The sequence below is a fragment of the Sardina pilchardus genome, chromosome 5 (assembly GCF_963854185.1).
Source record: "Sardina pilchardus chromosome 5, fSarPil1.1, whole genome shotgun sequence".
In the NCBI taxonomy this organism is placed as follows: Eukaryota; Metazoa; Chordata; class Actinopteri; order Clupeiformes; family Clupeidae; genus Sardina; species Sardina pilchardus.
The window spans coordinates 11,323,106-11,347,464 of NC_084998.1; the positions used below are offsets into that span (position 1 = coordinate 11,323,106).

General features: G+C 40.2%; 2 protein-coding genes across 2 annotated transcripts; both read left to right on the forward strand.

Moving 5' to 3' along the window:
- Positions 1-3,334: 3,334 nt before the first annotated feature.
- Positions 3,335-17,196, forward strand: vaspa (vasodilator stimulated phosphoprotein a). The gene is made up of 13 exons (XM_062536440.1): positions 3,335-3,612; positions 8,696-8,867; positions 9,511-9,691; positions 9,790-9,838; positions 10,017-10,314; positions 11,352-11,458; positions 11,594-11,642; positions 12,129-12,162; positions 14,099-14,138; positions 14,240-14,305; positions 16,144-16,213; positions 16,442-16,499; positions 16,721-17,196. Exons 1-13 carry the CDS (start codon positions 3,608-3,610, stop codon positions 16,768-16,770), a joined length of 1,179 nt encoding a protein of 392 aa, XP_062392424.1. The 5' UTR covers positions 3,335-3,607; the 3' UTR covers positions 16,771-17,196.
- Positions 17,197-18,874: 1,678 nt separating this feature from the next.
- Positions 18,875-23,915, forward strand: LOC134080163 (NHL repeat-containing protein 3-like). Its single transcript, XM_062536441.1, has 7 exons — positions 18,875-19,049; positions 20,054-20,206; positions 20,303-20,453; positions 20,542-20,742; positions 20,823-20,914; positions 21,212-21,324; positions 22,815-23,915. The coding sequence occupies exons 1-7, from the start codon at positions 18,945-18,947 to the stop codon at positions 23,080-23,082; spliced, it is 1,083 nt and encodes a 360-aa protein (XP_062392425.1). The 5' UTR covers positions 18,875-18,944; the 3' UTR covers positions 23,083-23,915.
- The last annotated feature ends 444 nt before the right edge of the window (positions 23,916-24,359 follow it).

Sequence of the window (24,359 nt, forward strand, 5' to 3'; positions counted from 1 at the left end):
AGAGCAGCCCAACATGTTGCATATTGGGGACAATATGGACACTGCCCTGGCTCGTTGAACAGGTGCAATGACACCTGCTGAGAAACCACAATTTTTGTATTTAAAAAAACAATCAATCAAACAAACAAACAAACAAACAAAAAAACTCCTCTCAGGAGCCAGGCCTTTGGGGGCAGCCCTAGAACCAGAAGTGACCTGGGAAGAGGCCATTGCTATTGCAAGGCAAACCACCTCTGGAAATCAGATGGCATTGTGATGTCCAGACATCAATATCCCTGTCCAGCCCTCCACCTTGATCCAAAGTGGAGGGATTAATGGGACAGGAAGGAACTCCACCTCTGGACGCTGCCCTCTGTATCCTGGTTCTGTGAAAGGGGGTCTGACAGCCCAGACGTTACTCCTGATAACTGGTCCAGGCCCTCACCACCACTGATGCCTTGACCCAGTCCAAGGGAGGTCATCTTGAAAAAAAGCTGTTGAGAAGAACCTTCGTTGAATGAAAAAGGAGTTTCAGAGGAAACTGATAACTTGTAAACTTTTAAAACTGTGCAAAGGTTGGAGAAATATAATTTTCCCCTGGCAGGATTTGAACTCAGATCGCCCACATTGCAATCTTATCCATTATACTACCACCATGGTGCTATCATGCGCAGATCTCTGAGGAGGCTATGCCATAGAGTCTATTGGTCATCTGAATGTGATGGCAAGGAGCAAACAAATCAGGTTATAATGGTGGGGCAAAGCTTTTTGCCACATATGGAAACGAAAGTCGTTGGTATCGAAGAGCTGCATCATCCATTTTCATGATTTTTGTGATTAGCAAAGTGTGTACTACGTAGATGTGTACCACTGAAAAATTGATTAACCTGCCACGCCTGTGCAGGGTATGAAATGAACAGCAATAGAGGAGACTTTTGCAGGACTGTTACCTAAACTCCTGGAAGACAGGACTGATTAGAACAACGCAGATGGTGTTGAGGTGCAAGCCTTGGCGTCCGAGTTGCACCAGCGCTACTGGTAGTCATAATAACTGTCCTGGTAGACTAGTGCGTCTTTTTTATTACCAGCAATGCCAGGTCACTGCTTACAGATAATCGATTTGATGCTTGTGTCAACTCTGACATCACATTTTCAAAACAGTTGACACCCATGTCTGAACAAAAGCTCTTGCAGAAGTCTGTTACAAAACAATGAAAACTTGCAAGGAAAAAAAGATAAAAATTGTCTTCAAACAATACGTCCTATCACCAAATCACTGTGTGATTTCAATCAATCATTGCGCACAGGACAACAAAATGCAAATAGTTCTCAAAATGAGCATGTTTGCTGTTCCATTTCTTTTTCATTTTTCTGATATCAGAAAAAACTGCGAAAAGATTTACTGAATAAAAAAAACTGTATTCATTCTCCCAATATAACTGTCATTGACATGTAAGACCTTCTGTAAGCACCAGATGTCTCAGACAAGACACATTTATAGACAAAGACAAAGCTATCACCTTACTGACCAATCAGACTGCAGCCTGTCTACCAGCCTGATGACTATATGTCTACAAAGAGAGTGCACATGTCATTGAACTATAACTTGCATTTTTCATCAAAATAGATTTAGCCTATACAGTAAACACCTTCTGTAACTGTTTTCTTTGCTATATAGGCGATACTTTCTCTAAATGTGCCTTAGATCCATCGTACATAGCAACACAGAGATGTATTGTGTTGTGCAAAGAATATACTGCCCCCTACAGGTTACTTTATTTGAATCTGGGGCACTGAATACACTCAGTCACGCTCCATGTGAAACACAAGTCCCCTTGCTGCAGGCTATAGAAAAGGCACATCTATTGTACCATGGATTTTTCACAAAAGTTAACATTTAGGGGGAGAACAATAACTCCATAAATCTTCCTGATGTAAAGTGCTATGTGCTGAGTAATGAATCGTTTATTACTCAGCACTATAGGCCTACATATTATATTTGTGAATTTGAATATGACAATGCAGTCAGGACAGAACACAGGAATAAATGGGTTATATAAATTGGCAAAGGATTACACACAGAAAGTGCACACGTGCCGAATGGTAATAAATAACACAGTTCATCTCCATCACGAATTCAGTCATGAAAAGGTACGTCAGAAACATAACCACTTGTGCAAACACAGCCACACAAAATGACACCGCAAAGGCTACTTATATCACCCCCTATTCTCAGCCACAACAGTAGCTCGTATTAGGCTATTCAGAGTTTGTTTCTCCCCACTCTCCCACTCCACACACACATACAGATCTGAGTAGGCCCCAGAAAAGAAACAAAGAACACGGAGTGCGTATTAATGCATAATCATAACACAAATAGCTGCTGGCTCCACCACTGCTGCTGGACATGCATGGGGTTCATTGAAGAACAGACAGACTTGTGATTGCATTACAAGGGCACATGTTCCATGTTTAAAGATCACCGGCACGGTACGGCATGGCACGGCACGGCACGACACGACAACCATTGGTTCCAAACTTAGCAGTTTGCTGTCCCTCACTCCTGTTCACCCAAACATCACCCATGTATCCCATTCCTCATTAACAAATACAGCACAGGTGTGCTGCTGCATCTACCTTAGCACCCCAGGGGCCTTACAGGGGCCACGCCCACGTCCATCACCAACAGCAAACATGTCACCTGTGTTTAATGTCTATTCAGTAGTTGCCTCTAAATTGTAGAGTTGACTTCAAAATCCTTTTAATTGGCAAATTACTTCACAGAAAAGTGCCGGAACACCTGTTTACATATAGGCCTCCTCCCTTGATCCTCAAAAGCATTTTATAAATATAGCTACCCCTTGCCACTAGAACAACCTGCCACGGCTAACTCGAAGAGGATGGAATCTACAGAGGTTATTATGGTATGCTCTTTGCTCTTAGTCGCCTCTCTGTTTAAATGTTCATTCTAGGCTAATTTAATTCATTTCTTTGCTGTTTAAAACTACTTCATAGGCTGTTAAGTTGGACCATTTTTTCCATGGGAGAATGTTAGGCCTACTAGCCCTTAGCTCACATTTTCCTCTCATTTATGATATTGTTCTTATTTATTTGGGCATATTTAGCCTACTTATTTTATTATATTTCAGGATTCTAACCTTAATGATTTTTTATGTTCAGCATACATTTAGGTTAGTTGTTATTCAATCTCTATTCTGCCAGTTTCCCATTATGCTAAACACACGTGCATTTCTGATGTTTTTTTTTTTTTTTTTTTACTGTTTACTGCCTTCAAAGCGTCTTCATGCTGCAGAACACGGATGGAAGTTGAAGGTGGCTGCTAGTTGCTCTCTCGTGATTTGGTTAAGTCATTTCTATCGCCCTCTCAAGGCTGCAGAAAGTCTTCCTCACCACCAACCCAGGAAATGGGTTAACGATCGCCGTTGTGAACTTAAACACGGCGAAGAGAAGGCTACTTGTGTTTGGTGTGTTTGCTGTGTTAGCCTACTGTAACTTCTAATCCCCAAAGATATTTTGGTAGCCTAACCGTTTTTTTCAGTAGCATAGAATACTCGATCATCAATAATTGGCTACGTGCTCAGAAAGTCAGACTCGCCTCTTCGCCATAATGGGGTAAGTATCTAAAAGACGAGATTATTCTGATTCGAATGATACAAAAATACACATGGTTATAGTTTTTATTTCCGTCAATATGACACTTTTGATTTAGGGACGACGACAGGTTAGTGGCTTTCTCTCCCATTGAGATGAAAGCCAATCTTGATCTCTCTCTCAAAAAAAAAGAAAGAAAACTTTTGACAGGTCTATGACAGTTCATCTTCCGTTCACACAGACGATCATTTAATTCATCAGAATTCATCAGTAACATTTCATTATGAATGAATGAGAAATAAAAGTGGCACAAATTACAATTTAGGTTACAAATTGCAGTGTAAACCAAACGCCATCATCTCAAATATTTTCTCTTGGATTCTAAGTCAGTCTATATAGGTTATAAACCTATTATTGCACTGAGCTTAAATGCACTGCATCTGTTTTATCAGATTTTGAAATATATAAATTTACTGTCAAAGACTTGATGTAGGCCACTTTCTTCCAACCTATGGTGATTGCTTTGCCATACTATTTCAATAGAACTGAGATCAGCTAACTGTGTAAAGAAGTCTTGGTATATCATGCATTATAGCTAAACTTCATTTGGTTGTCTAGAAAAGCCTTGATGCTATACCTCCCCTCATAGGTATGTGTTCTAGGTTCGACAAGAATTCATGTTCCAAAAGCTAATAAGTTGTGATAATGTCAGAGTGCTTTGTTGTCAAGTTCCTTTTTAATTCCGCAAAAGGGAACTACTTACCATAGGCTCTTATTTAAACCTCACTGACTTCCACATATTAGAAGCACTTTCGATCCATATATCGTTTACAGTATACTTTACTTTCAAAGTACTGTCAAGTGCAGAGTATTGGAGTAAAGATTAATTGCATATGAGCATATGAGCAAGCATATAAATGAGAATTTGTGCAAGACATGAGCAATGAACATGAGAGATGGTTTTCTGTGCATGAGAGGTGAGAATGACAGACAGATCAGGGGTAATATTAGTGACGACTTTGGACATTAGTGGTTGGTGTGGGATGTGTGTACATGTACATGTACATGTACAGTAGGTGCACAATGAGGATGGGAACACGGCGACTTGCTATGCCACAGCAAACTGTTGCATGACCCTGAACATTATGAAGTGTGCAGCAATGGACCACAATTTCCTGTTTGCCCTGACATCTGCTCTACTGTGTTACAAAATCTTCTAAACCAACCATTCACCTGCATACATATCAGATTGCAAATTCACACCAAGTGCTGAGACTGTTGCGCGTCTCACAGGAACAACAAGCTGAAAGACAGTAGGTTTAGTCAACAGACTTGCCCGTCCTTATTTGGTAGCTGTGAGAAACATTGACTGAAACTGGTGGTCAGACTGTCAGTACTGTCACAGGAAGTATCACAGCAGATTCAGGGTTCACATTGCTGGGCTAAGAGGAAGCCACTTACACGCACATCCTGTCGTCAGCTCAGACAGTTAGATGAACTGTCTGCGTATTTTCACACAAGCCACTGCTATGCATTGAGCTTGAATATAGGTATTCTATTTCAGGAAGAGGCATTTCAGTTTGTGCTTCTCTGTTGCACTATATTATTGGTCAGGGTCATAAATTCAAAATTCTGTAACCCTGTAGGCATTTTTGTTAGTAGTTTGTAGTTGTTATACATCATATTTTGAAAGTTCAATATCTTCTGGATATGAATCCACTGTATAACATTGAAATAAGGGTCTTGGTTTTTAATCATTGTTGTGTTGGTCTTAGGCGAGACACTACAGGTGAACATTTTTAACTTATATATTTTATATTATCAATAAATTAATACATTTCATCTACATCTAGAGAGTTTGATGTAGGTAAGTGCTACTGAAGTGTTTCAGAATGAAACTAATTATAAGGAAACTGACTTTTACAATGGTGACATTTACTCATGACACCCCCTCTCCTCCTAAAAACCCTCTCTTAGCTCGATTGTAGCTTTGTCTACGTCAGTTTTGCCCCAGTTTTGCCTCAGTTGACCACACGTGCAGCTCACATAGCCCATTTTGATCTATTATTGCCTTTGCCTGCAGTCCTTGATGCTCTGACAAGCATACTGTACACCTTTGCACGCCCCCACACCTTGCTATACTCAACTCAGCACTTGGCGAACATGCTCAAACTCCACATAGGATCTTCACTCGATTGCGAAAGGCTACACACAACAGTTCATCCATCCTCCCCCTCATTTCACAAGAATTCTACCCACAATAGTGCCTTCTCATATTGTGCTCATGCAGTAATTATAACCGAGACACTAAATATGGAAACACACCATCCACCCAGTTCTTGCATAAGAAATCCCTCCTGTGGGATCTCTTGCAACATCACCTGAATCCTTTCCAGAAACCTAAAGTGTTTGTTGACCCCATGGCCCAAACCTAAGCGTCCCTCAGGAGCAGCCGTGGCTACACACTTTATGCCTGATGAGAACTGTTTGTCTGCTTCAGGGGCACACATAGTGGGCCATGCACTGCCAAAGTAGACTTTCACACTGACTTGTATAGGTTATCACTTCAGCATACAAGGCATCAGGTGTACCACCAACACTTCATGGGTGTGTTGCAGCATCCTGGAAGAGCGTCTCTATTGGACGTACAGTATCTGCTCTGCTTTCAGCTTCAAGCATGTTGCTGGTGCCCAGTGTGTGTGCGTCACGTCTGGTCTCAGTCTCTAATGTCAAGTGTGCTAAATGTGGACAACAGGGGCCTCCACTCACTCTGACCGCTCTATGTAGCCTAGTCTGCCTGACGCCAGCACCTACATAGCATGCTGCTGCAGTTATATGTTCCACGTCTAAGACAGCCTAGACACTAAGTCTAGTATAATCCTGCGTCTGTACCTGCACATGTAGCGCATGACAACAAGAATTGCATCATCAACGTGCCGTGTGTGTGTGTGTGGGGTGGGAGGGGAGGCATGTATGTCTTCGACGGGCACAAATGTGAATGTGAGGAGCACCTCCTTAAGAGCTCACCAGGACCCTGCCTGCTCTGTGGCGATGTTGACTCTCATCAAGTACGCCCACCTAAAAATATGTTAGTATGCAACTTGTGCTGGGTTGAGCTGATGCTCATGACTCTGATGACAGGTTAGTACAAGACAAGACATGGTTGTCCATGGTCACCGATGAGACACTGTAGGCTATACGTGTTGCCACTGGTTGAGGGAACTCATCTGAAAGAGAGCATACTTTAGCAGTTACGAATATATTGGTTCAGTTCATCATGATTGGAAAACTGCTCATGCTGTCCTTTACAGGGCTGAGGATATATTCATAAATGTTACACTTTCATCATTTAAACATGTTTGAAGAACCTGTAAATGTACAGTATTGTTTTACTCAACTTGAGATTTTAACTTTACCACCCACGGCTTGTTTCTTGCTTGACCTAGACTTCATAGTGGTTTTGGGCAGCCATTTTCTTCTTATTTCTCTCCAGGTCCAATATCCAATGACAAAATACAGCACTTATCATATGTAGCCTACTGTAAATCTGATTCACAATAAGTATACTCTGCACATTCTTGTTCTTTGAGACTCTTTTAGATTTGAGGGACTTTAGGTGCTGGTTTTATGGGGGCCTACAACGGTGTGTAGCTTTCTTAGTTCAGAAACGTGTTCTCTTTGTTGGGCTGGACGGAAAGCTTATTTACTCATTTACTTGTTATGACCGTTGCTATAATTAGTTGAAGTTGAAGCTGCGCACAGGCAGTAACCTCTTGGTCATTTGACCGCTGCACAAGCTGCATAGAACATCTCCACTAGACATAACAGCCCTGCAACGCAAAATCGTTACCCTTTGCACCCCATTCGATGAACCAAACTATGTGAATATAAATACAGTAGACCTGTGCTCAGTCAAAACCCCAAACAATTGAGGTGTTTTTAAAATCAACTGGCTACCATTGATGACCTCTACCATTTTAGCAACACAAGCATTGGTAAGGGTTCCAGATATGCGAGACAAGGGGCCCTATTTTCGCGGTTTAAAACACATGGTCACTGGTGAAAAGCTCATTTAAATTTAGTGAGATCCAGTCCACAGTGGGAGTGTTTTCATTATCAAACATCGGGTAGATGACGCATCAAGGCGTTCCTATGTTTCTTAATCATCATGGGTGTGTTTTGGGCATAACATCCTTTAAACTGAGAGTGGCATCTGCCAATGAGCTGTCACACTTCAAACAGCGCATTGGTATTTTGATGGTCACCGGCACATTTGAAGGAATCTACATGCACGTGAGACTGCATGGAACAGATATTCCACTAAACTGTGCTTTACTAAGACCTTGCAGAGTATAGCCTACAAGGCCATATAATATAATATATTATATACGTATATGACCATATTGTACATGCTTCTGCACTCGTCTATTATTTTAACTAACTTCACCATACAGGAATCAACCACAAAACAGTCATACACAGCTACTTTCTCTATTGACTGACCCCCTCCTTAGGTCATTCATTTCCACACCCATTGCCACGTTGTTCAATAAAAGGGACACGAAAACTCAAGTGTACAACAGGAATACGTGTTGCATCGTGATAATTATACGCTTCCCGCCCGCGGTTTCACTTCATGAAAATAGGGCCCAAGAAAGCACTACTAGCTAGTGAGGTTTTGTCTTGCCTTCATACACTTTTACACTGAAATTCACTCCATAAAAAACAGACACGGTTTCCTGGTCTGCTAAATCTAGATGTAGTTGGAAACTGATGAAGAAGTTCATTATGGTAAAACTGAAAGCAGTGGTTTAGCATTCAGTCAGTCAGTTAAATAGGTGATGTAGAATGTAGGCTATGCTGTCTACTCATGCATGACCCCGTGAAGGCAGAGGATTTGCCAGGTATAGAAACTTCTATCAGTGGAATTTGTTCTGATAAGTCAGCGCTGGTTTCACTGGTTATCCATTTCAGCATTATCAAGTATTATCATGTGTTATTATTTTATGTGTAAATATTCTGGTAAAGATATAGATAAACATGGTCATTCATGTATGTTTCTAAATCACATTTGCCCTTTTTCAATGTCTGTGTCTCATGACAGGGAGTCCAGTATTTGCCAGGCTCGAGCTACTGTTATGATGTATGATGATGCCAACAAACGATGGGTACCTGCAGGATCAGGTGCTCAAAGTGTTAGCCGGCTACAAATATACCACAATACCAGCAACAGCTCCTTCAGAGTCGTGGCTCGCAAATTACAAGCTGACCAACAGGTATGATAACAGTATGCTGTTATTGTGTACTGTATGTGTGATTGTAAAATGTAATCAATTTGTTTGGCGAGGACAAAATATATTGTGGTAGAAAGCCTTTCCAATCTACCTTAAGACCAGTATACACCAATAAGCAGTACTGATAAGCCAACTGATAATTGATAAGCCAACTGGTACTGTATGTGCATTATATATTCTACATCCATGTGAGGAAATGTTATTACCAGTATCAACTTTAGCCCTTCCCACCATGCTGAGACAGCCTGTGTAAAGTAAGTGCTATCACAATCTTTATTCAATCAGCAGACTAAGCCACTACTCTCTTTCCCTCTTACCACCATTAAAGCACATTCTAGATGATCAATACCACGTTAATGTCAAATTAATCAATACCTGAGTTTAACTTGATTTTGCACATTCAAGTCGTCGTAAAAGTCATCAAAGTCACCAGTCAACACCAAATAATATCGGCTCATTTACAAACATGTCAAAGGATAGAATGCAAATTTCAGTAAGACTGTACAGTACATTCATGATGATAAGGAAATATGCATAGTAGGCTATGTGAAATACTGTTGGCACTATATGATGCTATTGTATTGGATGTGCTATTTGTGTCGTTACATATTTTGCCTACTTTTAGGTGACCATGAATTGCCCAGTTATAAAAGGCCAGAAGTACAACCAGGCAACACCCAATTTCCACCAGTGGAGAGATGGTCGCCAAGTGTGGGGTCTCAACTTCAGCACTAAAGAAGATGCTGCCACTTTTGCTGAGAGCATGATGCAAGCCCTTGAGGGGATGAGTGGCGCGTCAAACACAAGTAGGAAATATTCCCGACAAGTACATTTACAGTATGTTATTTTCCTGTTTTTTTGTTTGTTTGTTTTTTGTAAAGTTGTTTATTGTTTATTCTTTCAGTGCCAACGCCGAATGAACCCTCATTTGAGGAGCAGGAGGAGCAGAAGAGGTGATCAGTACAAGCATATACTGTAGCACATAAACATATAAATATACAATCTTTTCCTTCTAGAGGACATGCTGACTAGTTTCTTCAAATTAAAAAAGGCAGCTGTGCACACTTGTTGGTCTCTTCTTTCATGAAGAGAATTGTAATAAGAATGGAATGTTTGCCTCTGTATGACTAGACAGGAGAGGCAAAGGCAAGAACAGCTGGAGCGAGAGAGACAGGCTGCTGCTGCACCAGCAGCACCTCCAGCCCCTCCACCTGCTCCTGCAGCACCTCCAGCACCTCCACCACCACCCGGACCTCCACCTCCACCATCAGGAGGAGCACCACCTACCCCGCCTGGCCCTCCACCACCTCCTGGAGGAGGCCCGCCTCCTCCTCCACCACCTCCACCTCCACCTCCCTCTGGTGGAGGTGGTGGTGGTGGTGGGCTTGCAGACGCCCTTGCTGGAGCTAAACTACGTAAAGCAGCTAGGGTGAGAAATAACTGGTATAGACCACATGCTCTTGTTTTCCTTGTAAAAACTGGTGCGTTCATTAGAGGTTCATGATCCGTTCAATTAAGAAGTAAGACACAAGTTAGAGTAAGGGTAGTACTGTACTTTCCTGACTATTAGCCGCAGCTTATACATTGATTTTGCAAAATATCTTCAGCTATGAGGTTAATACAGGGGGGAAGTTATTATGGTGTTAATATGTTTTTTTTTTCTTTTAACTTGCTCAAAACACTGTCCTGCGGCTTGTACACAATGCGGCTTAGATGCGGGAAATTACTGTAGGAGATATCCCCATGTAAATATCCTTATTCTCTATAGCAATAGTTCTTAAATTGATGTAGATTGAACAAACAACATTTTTCATTTTTAGGTCATGTGAAACTAAGTGTTTACCTTGATTGTGACACCACCCATTGGTCAAAGATTAGTCTAGACCTCTACATGGTGGCAATAGGATATCTTGTGTCAACACTGCACCTTTTATGGGAATGTATATTGAGTCTGAAACACAAAACGTGGGTTAACAAAGAACGTTGATAACCCCTGTTCTAGTATCAATGACCTCTGATTGTGTGTTTAGGGTTTGTCAAGCTAGTTTACTGGGTATATTAATTTTTCTTCGTTATACACTCCTCTGAAGCATTACCAATTAATATTTACAGGGGTTCTGGACTCAAACAGTTTGGGTGTTGCTCATTTGTGTCAAATGAAATACATCTTAATCTGGCTTCAGATCCTATATCAAGTCTCCAATGGCAATGTTCATTTTGTCAGTCGGAACAGCCCTACTTACCAACTTGGCCCATTTGCATATAGCCAACCGTAATCATATTTCATGTAATATAAAGTAATGTAATTTCAGTTTAATTGAAGTGAGGATGTAGACTATTGGCAGCTGAGAGCATTTATTTATTTATCTATTTTTTAAGTCTTAATCTAGTAGTGTACTGGCATGTTTTTGAAACATCATGCTGACAAATTGCAGTGCTAAACCTGATAATCATTTCATAATGTAGGCAGAGAGTGGAGACAAACCAGCGGAGAGCAAAAGTAGTGGAAGCTCAGGGGGCGGAGGCGGCGGCGGAGGCCTGATGGGAGAGATGAGTGCCATGCTTGCAAGACGGTTGGTTCCTTACAAATTCTTCTCACATTATTTACTTGTCTCTAAACAAACTGTTAGATGGGATGAATTGCTCTAACAAATCTCTCGTTTTTTCTTTCCTGTGTCACTGTTGTTCATTCACCTGTGTTTTTTAAGGAGAAAAGTGTCTGATGCTCCTGCTCCCCAAAAAGCGGATCCTCCAAGTGTAAGTTCCTGGGAGCTTTAATATGACCTTATCCCAATGGCCTTGTTTTCATCCTTAAAGCTGTGCTCAAATGAGAGAATTACAGATAGAAACTAAAAAAGCACTCAGAGAGTGCAGACCTCCGCCTGTATTTTTCAACCTAGGTTGTAATACATGAACCTAAATTATTCAGATCGCCACCACGTGGCCATACCATGACATTACACCGCTAAGCGAAAAACATACACGCCTCCGTAATCCCAACAGTGGTACGGATCACTCCCACTCCCTTCTTCCTTGGGTCATTTCTGACCTTCACTTTTTGAATTATCTTGCTAATAAACAGACAGACAGACAAACAGACAGATAGACAGACAGACAGACAAACGCCAGTCCCCGATGAAAACATAACCTCCTTGGCGGAGGTAAAAAAAGAATATATATATAAAAGTATACATATTCTCAAATAATAGAAATTAATATTGTTTTTTTGGCATTTGTACTCAGGAGTCATCAGCTTCAAAAGTGCCTGTCCAAACTGGTGAGTTCAGTGAGCATGGCTGTTTTCTAATTTATCTCTATATGTATCAATCTATTTGGTTGCCTTTCTGTGTAATAATATGTGACCAAAATGAAAAACAACAAGAATAATTTTGAACCAGTTCTTCTTGTCCAGTGTTGAAGGAGAATTCCAGTGATTTGCCACATAGATCTCTGTTTCTCAAGGTCACCAAGTACTGTCGGTACAAAAAACCCTGAAGAGAATCGGTTCTAGCTAGCTCAAGTTGCTGCAGCTACAGTGCTAACACTCCGGGAGCATGTTCATGAGTCCCCATGTTCATGCTCCCAGTGTTTAAGGTTTCTTTACTTGAAACATATGCACATTATTATTGCTGAACCATTTAGGTACCAATGTGTACCGAATGTACCAAATACCGGTAGTCTTTAATAGTAATCAGTAGGAATGTTTTTGCTTGTCTCTAATTCAAGTTCGCACACAAACATATTATGTGGCAGACCATATGTCGGGTTTTTTTTTTTTCCAAAATACTATACCTATTGCACATAACAATATTGTGAGGGAATTTTATGTTAGCAGTACCAAGATGTTTACTGCACTGAATATGAACCAAACAATGTCCTCCCTGTTCGCCTCCCATCTCGCGGTGAGGGGGGGGCACTGATCTATATAAAGAATATTCTTTATAGATCAGTGGGGGGGGGGGGGGGGGGCCTCACAGAGATCTCACCAAATGCGGCCAGCGCAGCCAGTCTGGTGCGATCCAACGGGGGAACTTCAGGACCCCGGCCAGCGACATTGCCCAACTTGCTACCTCTGCTTAATAATAATCATACTGTGTTCTGCCTCTTAAATTGTGTATTCTCATAGCTCAGGTCCAGTCTGGTGGTGGTCCCCTTATATGGTGCCGTAATTATCTGTTGTCTGGCATCTTGCCTGGCCCGCTAGGTCAGTCACGTTCTCACGCCAAGCTTTTCGGGTGCACGTGGCTGTCACACTGACTGTTCTCTTCCGGCGTGATCCCACGATGCACTTCGCGACCACAAGCAGCAACACCAGTGCAAAGCTGTGATGTTCATGAGAAGCTCGTCAGGCAAATTTAGGATTGTTGCCCGAAACTTGGTGGGCATGTAGCCCCACAAGGATGTTTTGATCCGTTGCCCATCTGCCTCACCAGGCCCAATGAAAGGAGGGTAGGCCAGACCTCTAGGAAGACCAATTTGTCCGTATGTTGATCTCAAGGGGAACCCATCCCATATCCACTCATTTGAACCAGAAGGCTCTCGGATGACAAAATTATTTTTGTATGTTGGTCTCCAGGGCCCATGTTAACACATCCTTTATCCACTCATTTGAGGTACAGCGCCACCTAGTGAAAAATGAAAAGGCAAAAATGAGGCATTGTAATCACAGATATCTTTGTCTGATGAAATTTGAAGTGTAGGATAATAATGACACCCTCTGAATGCATGCCAAGTTGTTCATTAGGGTCCATATCAGCTACACACACTCACACATTCGCACACACAAACACAAACACACACACATACACACACACACACACACACACACACACACACACACACACATACATGCACACAGACGCAAGTATGCACATACACACACATACTGTAAAGACACACATGCACACACACACACAGTACACATGCACACACACACAGGTACGTGAACCACCGCACACGCATGCACGCACGCACGCACGCACGCACACACATACACACACACACACACAGGCATCCACACACACACACACACACGCAGAAGCACACATATACACAAACAACCACACTATGCACAAACTACTGTAATTTACATACATACAGTTAGGGGATGGAGTACCAGATGGAGTACTGCTCTGGGGACGTACATCCTCCAGCTTTATTTATTCTTTAATTTCCACTTGTATTGTCTAATCTTTCTTCGTAATATATTTTAGATGTCAAAAAACCTTGGGAGAAGTCTTCTACTCTGCCAAGGTAAACATTTATTCTGTTCTAGCAAGGTGCTGTCTTGTAATCAGGTGGTCTGTGACTCTTCTGTGATCTAATTTACACTCCTTAATACTAATTTCAAACAGAGCTTCAGCTGTCCCTCGATCTCAGGAGAGCAGCCCCACCTCAGCCACCCCTTCTTCATTGTCAAGGTATTCTTTTCTGGCTTTCTGGGGACATAGAGCAGAGTCTGCTGTTCTCAACAACTAAGCTACAAAGTGTCTGTGCCTTGCCGTGTACTCCTGATTTTAGCATGCACATAGGCATATGTTTGCTACTGAATTATTAAACTTAAATCTATACATTTGTTTATGTTATATATCATGAGGGGACAGGGTATTGAGGTTTATGAACTATATATTACATATCAGGGGTCATTTATAGAATACAATTCTCTCAAATTCAAATGAGAGAAATCCATGTCCCTAGAAATATCGGAAAAACAGAGACAGGAATCCTGTCTTTGCTATGAAGGTAGTGATAATGTCTCTAGTGTATTTTGCTTGGAGTAAAGTATATGGTATTTTGTATGTGTTTGATTAGCATTTTCACAGGTTGCATTTTGTAAAAATAAATCCCTATGAGCGAATTACTGTAATGGGGTTTCGGGAATCATAAAAACTGCTCTCAAGTCCTGTATTTGCTTGCGACCGCCCCTATGGGACCTATGGGGGAACTACAACCAGTTTTGATACAATGATGGGAGTGAACAGGCTCTCCATGGAAGGGCTCTGGTTATACATAGCCTAGGCTATACCTCTTGTCTCGTTGACTCTGGTTGCAATCTAACTAAGTTGCTGCAGCTGAGCAGTTAGATCTACTTCCATGCAATGTGGAATGTGCTAAAGCAAATTTCCTCATGGGAACATTCAAATATATTCTATTCTATTCTATTAAATAAAGACAGAAAAATACTCATCACAATAACTTATGATAGAACATAAACAGAGTGGTAAGACATAGGGGTGAGAACATTCCCCTTGGATATGGGACACCAGCCTGTAGATGACAGCCGGGATGATTGAAACACTTTTTAATTCAATGTAATTTACAAAGAGATTGTACCACACTGAAAGCTAATATTTTGCCACTAGCAATAACCGATTCTGTCCTCTGTCAAATACGGTTGCATTTTCAGCTCTGAACAAAACAATTCAGGAATTACTTAAGCCAAAGTGGTACGTGTGAATGTTTCATAGTGGTTCTTAACTAGTCTGGCTTTGAGAACCACAATTTCGCAACGCATATATTTTTATTTTGGAACTCAAAATGGCGACCCATATATTTTTATTTTGGGACTCAAAGTCGCGACCCATATATGTTTATTTTGGGACTGAAAGTCGTGACTGACCCATATACTGTATTTTTTTTAGCATTCAAGCCAACCAATATTGTGAGCCTCAGCCTACATAGTAAGACACGCAAAGTGCCTGTAGACTTACTTGTTTAGAACATGTGGATGTTTGGCATACATTTGTGAAGTCTTCCACTTAGTTTTGATGGTTTCATGCTCTCATGTGCCAGCAGTTCACTGCTAAAAGGGATAGGCCTATCTCAGTACAAATTTTCTACAACACCTCAGTGTGTTTGATTTGCCTTTTTAAAGGAGTCATTAAAGATGATTTGCTCTTGGGGTCCCCCTAGGAGAAGCGCAGTAATAAATGAACTAAATGTGCATCTTTGCAACAAACTATAAACAGAACTCTGATACAAAACACTGACAGCAGTCTAAAAAGAGGGCTCAGAATTCCTGTAAATATCAGCTTGTTTTCTTTTCGATTTGAGGGAGTATTCTTACCCGAGCAGCAACTTCCTATGGCTATTTATCAAGCTATATAACCTGTTCAGTGTGCGGAGGGCTTCAAGCTTTTGTTTATTCATTTATTGACTTACAAATACTGTATTTAAGGTAGCTTTTACAATTTTCTTTGACCATTCATTGACTGCAAATTCTGTATGCTTTTTAATGCCTGACAACAAAACAAAAAAGGAACAAGCCATCAAACAACAGCAGTGAAGTAAGCTCATGTACTGAGGCTCAGATGGTGAAATTTAAAGAGGTAAGTAGGAATATTATGCATGAATTAATGGATAGTTTTAGCAATTGTCTATCAGAATAATATATTAAAGTATATTGGGGCAACCCAGGATGAACATTTCAACAAATTGTGACCAAGTGTCTAACCCTGTGACTCTCTGGCACAACAATGCCATTTTGGTTTCTGAGTTTCTTTGTTTGAGCAATAGATGAAATGATGTTCACTCCACTCTGATTTATGTGTATTTAGGACATCCTTGAGGAAATGCGCAAAGAACTGCAGAAAATAAAGGATGAAATCATTCAAGGTAATAATTTATATTTTCTGCATTAACGACTAATTGAATATGCCTCATAACATCACCAAAAATGATACTATGAATTCCTGAACATGAAGACCACGTCTCAGCTCTGATTCTTTCAACTTAATTCTAATATTTTGGTTCCCGGCCCATACAGTACATAATAGATGCACCAAGTTGTTGATCAGTAGTATCTGTAGTCACAATATCTTCATGTCCTATTTCAGCTGTCATTCAGGAGCTGCAGAAGAATGCTGCTACACAAGATGAACAGTGAAATGACTGTCTGTTTCGGGAAAAGCAGTAATAGTTCATTTTTAATTCCAGAATAACTACTTTTTGAATTTCCAAAAGTAAACTAAAGGTTCTGGATAGGGTGGTGTAATATTTATCCTTGCTTACTTCATGGGATGGCAAATGATAAACAATCCTGCTTTCTTTGATAAACGTGGTGATAAAATGCTTTTCATGCTCATGCTCACTTTCATGCCTTTTAAAACTCAGGGTTTTGATACAAAAATATTTTTCATTATCAGCATTTTTGTTGTCTCGTATATAGATACATTATTTAGAACCACCTCTGTCACAACAGAAGTAATAGTTTTGACTATATGGTTTTGTAATAAAAGGCACAATTAAATGTAGGTACAGTCCTTGATTCTGGTGCAAAGTTCAACAAAATAAATTATACCCCTCCCCTCATAACCCTGTGATGTGTTAATTGATATAATAATAATAATGGAGGCTATACATTGCACACCATGAACAGGCTTCAGCATTGAGAGAACCAGGGAAGTGGTGATACAATTTGCTAATATATCAGTACTGGGGGCAGTCAAGCACACATCAGTTGAATGATCAGACATCTTTACCATCTAGAGGAACATGACAGAGATTAACTTTCTCTGTCATGTTCTCTGTCATGTAACTTTTTTCGGTCATCTTTATTTTGTAGAAGTTTCACAAAAATAGTGTCGCTTCCTCACACAGAGCTGATAGATAGGTTTACATGGACACTTTTATTACGATTAGAATCAGAAAAATGTCTCACACCTTGATCGGAAACTGCTGATCCGATTAGAATTTAAATCGTAATGAAAGGGCCATATGTGCGGTCAATCGGATTGCCGGCTGCATCTTCTAAAAGAAAAGTTGGCTAAAGCAACAACGGCTCTTCCGGTCAAAGATTCTGGAGTGCTTGTAAGCATCGAAATAGAACATAGGTTTCCCTATAGCCTACAGATAACACAATTTTTTCAATCAGAATTGTTATATCAGACACACACACACACACACACACACAAACTGTCCATGTAAACCCACCTAGAGTGCCCATTGTATTAGCAAGCTAATCATGTTCATGTTCATGTGTGAACAAAAAAGTGGATTTATGTTTTAAATTAGAAATATGCACATCTAGGCCTATTTAATTGACACAGCCAATATTAGCTGGACACATGGCCCATTTTTACCTAAGCACAGTTTTTGCTCAGAAGGGGGCATCACGAGAACACCTCTTGAGCTTTTTTTTTTTTTTTTTTGCAGTAATTTTGCTTTGTATTTGCAGTTAGTATAGAATTGCAGAATTGCACTCTTTGCTGTGATTTGTCCCATGACCTAGGCTGACCAATTGTTTTGGTATGTTGGGCCAACATGTTCAAAACTGATGACATTTGATGTGTAGGATTATTACAGTATGACACCCTCTGAATGCATGCAATGTTTCATAGAATTCCGTTCATGGGGGGCCATAGAATAGATTAATATATTTAGTTACTGTAGCCTACATCAGTCGGCCTGTAAATGCAGTCAATGGTTTTCTGTGAATATTTCGAGAACCACTGTAGTCGAGGCATTGTAATCGCAGGTATCTTTGGCTGCGGAATTTGCATGCATGCAAAGTTGTTCATGGGGGGCCATATCAGCTGCATGTTCACACATTCGCACACACACACACACACACACACACACACACACACACACACACACAGTACACACACACACTAAGTATGCACACACATAAAGACACAAACACACACACACACACACACACACACACACACACACACACACACACACACACACACACACACACACACACACACACAAACAGTAGGCTACACACACAAGTACGCACACCACCGCACACACATGCACGCACGCATGCACACAGAGACAAACACACAGGCATGCACACACACTCTGAGATTTTGATCCAATACAGTGGGTATGGGTTAGTAACATCATAGAGTCTAAAAGATAGGGGCAACATACTGTAAAATATACAGTAACATTCCATTGGATTATACCTCAGCCCGGAAGATGGCGGTAGTAAACTAAGTTTGCAAGCTGCCAGTGAACTGTACAGAAGAAGAAGAAGAAGTGCTAACAGAGAATATTTCGGAATTTCCAGTAGCCAGACACCTTGCAGACTCAGAGCAGAGTTTTGGAATGAAATTGATCTACACGTTTAACAGTCACTGGAGTCTATTAATTATGAAGAGCGCTGTGATTTTTCTGCTGGTGGTGATTTTATATGGCGCAATGAATTCTCAGGTAAGTCACTTTAGCAATAAATATGCTGCGGTAGGTTAGCTAGTTAGCACTCTGCAGTAACATCACTCTGAATTTTAAGGTAAAAATATTTAGGTATGGCAGGTTTTGGTCATCGGTTTAGCCAGCCCACCTTGTTTTGAGATTCCGTAAAATTGTGCCATAACTATGACACTATGACAGTCATGCAAGAACATGACAAATGCACATCTTGTAACGTTATCTCTACGACGGAGTAAATTACCTGCAGGTTATATTTCAAACATGCTTGTTGACATTCTGTTCTCTATCAGGCTAAATCAGATGGTCAAATTACATTCTGACTTGGGGAAGTCGGCCTTTTGTTATAGTTTCCCTACTACTTCCTGGAGTAATCTCTACTTTCCTATTACCAACTCAGATCTGTCATCACAAACCTTCATAATGACTTCTGTATTATATGGCCAAATAGTCATAGCCTACATTATTACAGGCTATAATAAACAAGGGTGTGTTCATTCTTCATTCATGCCCATACATTTTCTATACTGAGTGCGCGTGAGCTGAGACCACAGATACGCATCTCTGTTCACATGATGTTGACTGAACTTTTTGATTAGGATACATGCTTTTAAAAAATAGAGTAAGTTTAAACTACTATTATAATGACATGTGAGTCAGTGATATGGGTTCCCAAGAAATTCTGCATGCAGATATTATCCATGAGTGCTGAAAGATGTAGGCCTATGTTGCCTCAAATTTACAAATAAGATAATCTTTGAACATCCTTAATAGGATTCTATTATTTATTATATGTCTCCCGATTAGGTGAAAACATGGTGTATGAGACTCACTTTAGCTAGCAGCTCTGATTGTGATGTTACTCCAAAAATGTTATTTCTTTATATTATTTTGATATTATTGGTGAGCTGCTTGCTTACTTAACACTCAAAAGCACCCAGGCTGGATTTGAAATACCATGATGAGACTATACAACTAAATGTGATTAAATCTTGTTTTTTTCCCAGTTGCGTACGGTTGCATTAGGAACAGATTGTCAATTATCGGGAAGGCCTCTGTTTAAACTGGATATGTCCTGGCCGAAGTACACTGAGGATTTTTCTGGTGACACTTTTGGTGTGGCTGTTAACCATGTAGTTGGTTTGGTATATGTTGCACAGGTAAGATGACAAAAAATAGCATGTTGTGCATTTTATTTTTTATGAACTATGAATGTTCACAGTAACCTGTTAAAAATCATATTTTTTGATAACCAGAGAGGAGAGAATGTACCAAAAGTACTCGTCTTTAACGTAGACGGAGACTTCCTACACGCTTGGAATACCACGACTTTAGAGATGCCCCATGGAATTTTCCTTGCTAATGCACATACTAACCCCTCAATCTGGATTACGGATGTTGGATCAGGTGGGTTGTGGGCTATGTAAAAATGAACGGCATATTTCTGATTATATGCTTTGTGAATAATACTTATTTGCTGTCATTTGCTCATCAGGACCATATGGCCACACAGTCAAGCAGTACAGTCCTTCAGGGAAGCTCTTGCAGGTTTTGGGCACACCTGGGAAAGCAGGGTCAGGTGTGAATCCACTTCAGTTCGACCAGCCAGCAGAAATCTTTGTCCATGCCTCTGGTGAAATATATATTGTGGATGGTGACGGAGGCATGAACAACCGTCTGATTAAACTATCAAAAGGTAGGCATGACCACTTTCACATAATTCTCCATAATTACGAAAATGGTGTGCATCTATAATTGAATATATCAACCCTGTAGATCTACAGGTGGTCTGGGTACATGGAGAGAAGGGCCAGGAGCTTGCACAGTTTTACATTCCCCATAGTGTAGCCGTGGATAGCTATCAGAGGGTATGTCTGAAACAGGATTCTGTATGCATTAGCAGTATCATGACCAATTGCAAATGGCTGTGTTTCCCAGATTCGTTAAGAAGCTCTTAAGTGCGAAGAACTTCTTAGGAGCGTTCTTAGAACGTTCTTAGAGCGCTCCTAAGAAGTTCTTAGCACTTAAGAGCTTCTTAATGAATCTGGGAAACGCGGCCAATGTCTATTTCAACCAGCTTTTTCTCTTATCTCCTACAAGTGAATTTATGTATTTGCAGTATGTATACACCACTGTACACATATACTTGCGTTTTGTCTCCTCAGGTCTGGGTGGCTGATAGGGGAAACAAGAGAATCCAAGTGTTCAATTCAGTAACAGGAGACTGGCTTGGTACATGGGGAAGCTGCTTTAGTGAAGATGGACCTTACTCAGTTAGGTAAGACATCGATATATTGAAAAATCATAATAAGATATATTCAGTGGGTTTCCTAAACCGTTTGAGACGTGAAAAGTTGTTGTTGTGAAAGATAGTTTCTTCCGCCCATCTGCTTACAGTATTCTGAGATTATTATTCATGCTTCCTATGGTTTTCAGGACTGCAGCTGTCTTTGCATGGAAATCAGACAGTATTGTAGCTGTACAAAATGCATACCTGTAAAAATCACAGTATTTGTTACAGTGGTGGTACATCACACTGGCCCTCATTTGTGAAATGTGCATACGACATAAAACAGCCATAAGCTCATTTCCACATGAAGCATGGCTTTTGGACATATAATGCACCTTCATGTTCTGGGGTCGAAGTATATACTGTAGGGGCGTGATATTTAAATTGCGCTTGTTTCCAGCCACTACCATTTGTCAACACACGTTTATTCTTGCATGAATCACACGTGATCCCTGTCATAAGATGATTTCTGTGCTACGCTGGTTTCTACACTCGGTTGATAAATGAGGGCCAGTTTCTGGTCTGGCTTTTCCACTTCTATTTCTCAGTTCCTCAAATCAGTTGTTTTTCTAGTCTTCACTCTTCTCTTAATTTCCTCATTTCTAAATATGAACCACTAGTGCCATGTTGCGTTTCCATGGGAGCGTATCCACATAGCTTATGAAAGATGGCTCTTCAGTATGTGCGTAAGTTTTACGCTTGCAACTGCAACCGGGTAGCTTGCTTAGATTAAGTGGTTAAGAAACTCTCCTTTATGGTTTCTTGCATGCAGCATTACCGATTGTATTACTGCAGGGTGTCCGCGGGGTCTTAAAAAGTCTAAAAAAGTCTAAAATGACACATTTTCAATTTTAGGCCTAAAAAAGTCTAAAATATAGAGATATTTTGCACTGTAAGTCTAAAATTGAGTTTGAGTAATTTAAGACCTAAGTTTCAATGCAAAATATCAACAAAGGATTAGTGTTTTTTTCTTTTTCTGTTATGGTGGCAGTTATGGTCCGTGTAGTTCTACATGACATGTTGCTGTTAGTGGAACGCAATAATAAAACTACAGATGTGAAACGGAAATGTACTGCCGTCACAGGATGCAGGATGATGACAGGATGTCAAATGACCGCAATCTGGCTTGTTATTTCTTTTTTTTAATACTTCGTGAAGGTCTTAAATTTAACCCATGATGGTCTAAAAAAGGTCTAAAAAAGTCTAAAATTGCACTTGTTAAAACCTGCAGACACCCTGATTACTCACCAACACTAGCAAATAATTCATAAAGCAAAACAGAATTCATAATGAAGATCAGATGTTTATGAAAATAGTGGCTAGGCGCATACTTATTTCACACATTCAGGTTTCCTTGGTATGGCTATTTCTGTATTCTGAACAGTGTTCGTACACACGCATGGGATGTTTGGCTCAAGATCAGTGCATCATTCCCTCTACTCCATTTCTTAACGTATTTAATCTGTATTGTTTTGCAGGCAAACTTCAGATCAGAAGTATTTCGTTGTGGTTCATCTGAGCAGTAATCAGATCACTCTTCTGGAAGCTCCTCCAATAGGAGTGATCGGTCAGTGTCATGTCGTCAGTGTTATCCAGTTGGCAGACGATGTGAAGCCCCACCTGGTTGATGTCAACCTCAAAACAGGAGAAATCTATGTGGCAGAAATTGGTGCTCGGCAGGTTCAAAGGTTTGTGCCTTACGCTCTAGATGGGAACAGAGAAACTGGAACTCATTTCAAGGCATGACAAGCTGGTAAAAGGCAAAATATTCTCTTGCCCATACAACAAATGCTTAAAATTGCAAAATTATCATAATGTTTGTGTAAATATATTATTTTTAATGTTTTTCCCCTGCAAATGTATAGATTATGTGGAATAAGTTTGTTGTACAGTCAATGCACCTCATGCCACATAATGCCAACATGGATTATTGCCATATTGTTAACGTGTCATGGTATGTATTGTATCATGTGGTACTCTGCATCTCCATAATGTAATATTATCTAACACAAGATAACACACCTTCATATACATACATACATTGACATGACATTGACATTGCCAGGCTGCAGGAAGCACACACACTGTATATTCCTATTTTACATTCTATTTACCAAATGTGAAGTTCGTCTCGTAGTTGACACTTTTTTCTGCCCCTCTCATGATGCCCAACTGAATGGTATGCCCTGTTATTGTCTGCTGTTTAGTGCCAGATGCATTTCTGAAAGGACCAATACACATTTATCTATATATCTAATCACAAGCACAATTGAAAGGAACCAATTGTGGAGAACATTAGAAGGAATACTAATTTTAGTTATCAGGAAAATAATGCAATACTGTACATGCCCAAAATGTCACCACACAGAGAAATTATGCAGAGCAGTTATTCTACTTCATTAAAAGCAATTTTTGGTACTAAAATTAACAAATTCAACAGGCATAGACTATAGGGGTGTGGATGACATGAAAAAGTGAATGTAAGATTTTAAAAAGGCAAACTAAATGTTTGCTTTTGACTTTTGACTAGTGCAGTGCTTGTTAAACCATGCTATTCCTAAGAAAACCTGTAGCCCAATTACATGCCAGTAGGCCTGCTTTAAAAATAGGATGATAAGGAAAAACATCATTCAGCTAAGTATTCAATAAGGAATACTGAATATTATAGTATAATACAATATAATAAATGTGCAACAAGCATATTTTGTGGAATTCTTCATCCAAAATTTGCAACGATATGACTCAAAAACAATCTCTGGTAGCCTATAAGTGACCTCACGCCTCGCTGTGTCATGTGTGGTATTCTGAAACGCAACTCCACTTTGCACGTCCTTAAATTGGGGACCATTATCGCTCATTTTAATGAGGGACCTTGCAGTCGGAATTGTCGTTTGATTATTCAAAGTCCAAAGACCGTCCTGTTGTAGCCTGAGCTATTCAAAGTCAGTTTATTGCACAACATTTTTACATCATTTTGAATAGCCACTGCATACCCATGTTTGTTGTTGCAAAATCCACAGAAT

Bases quoted from the DNA above. Each gene is read 5' to 3' on its own strand.
- LOC134080163 (XM_062536441.1), top strand. From the start codon at position 18,945: ATGAAATTGATCTACACGTTTAACAGTCACTGGAGTCTATTAATTATG. The intron at 19,050-20,053 runs GTAAGTCACTTT...TTTTTTTCCCAG, and splicing joins ATGGCGCAATGAATTCTCAG to TTGCGTACGGTTGCATTAGG. The intron at 20,454-20,541 runs GTGGGTTGTGGG...TTTGCTCATCAG, and splicing joins GATTACGGATGTTGGATCAG to GACCATATGGCCACACAGTC.
- vaspa (XM_062536440.1), top strand. The intron at 9,839-10,016 runs GTGATCAGTACA...CTGTATGACTAG, and splicing joins GAGCAGGAGGAGCAGAAGAG to ACAGGAGAGGCAAAGGCAAG. The intron at 14,139-14,239 runs GTAAACATTTAT...AATTTCAAACAG, and splicing joins AAGTCTTCTACTCTGCCAAG to AGCTTCAGCTGTCCCTCGAT.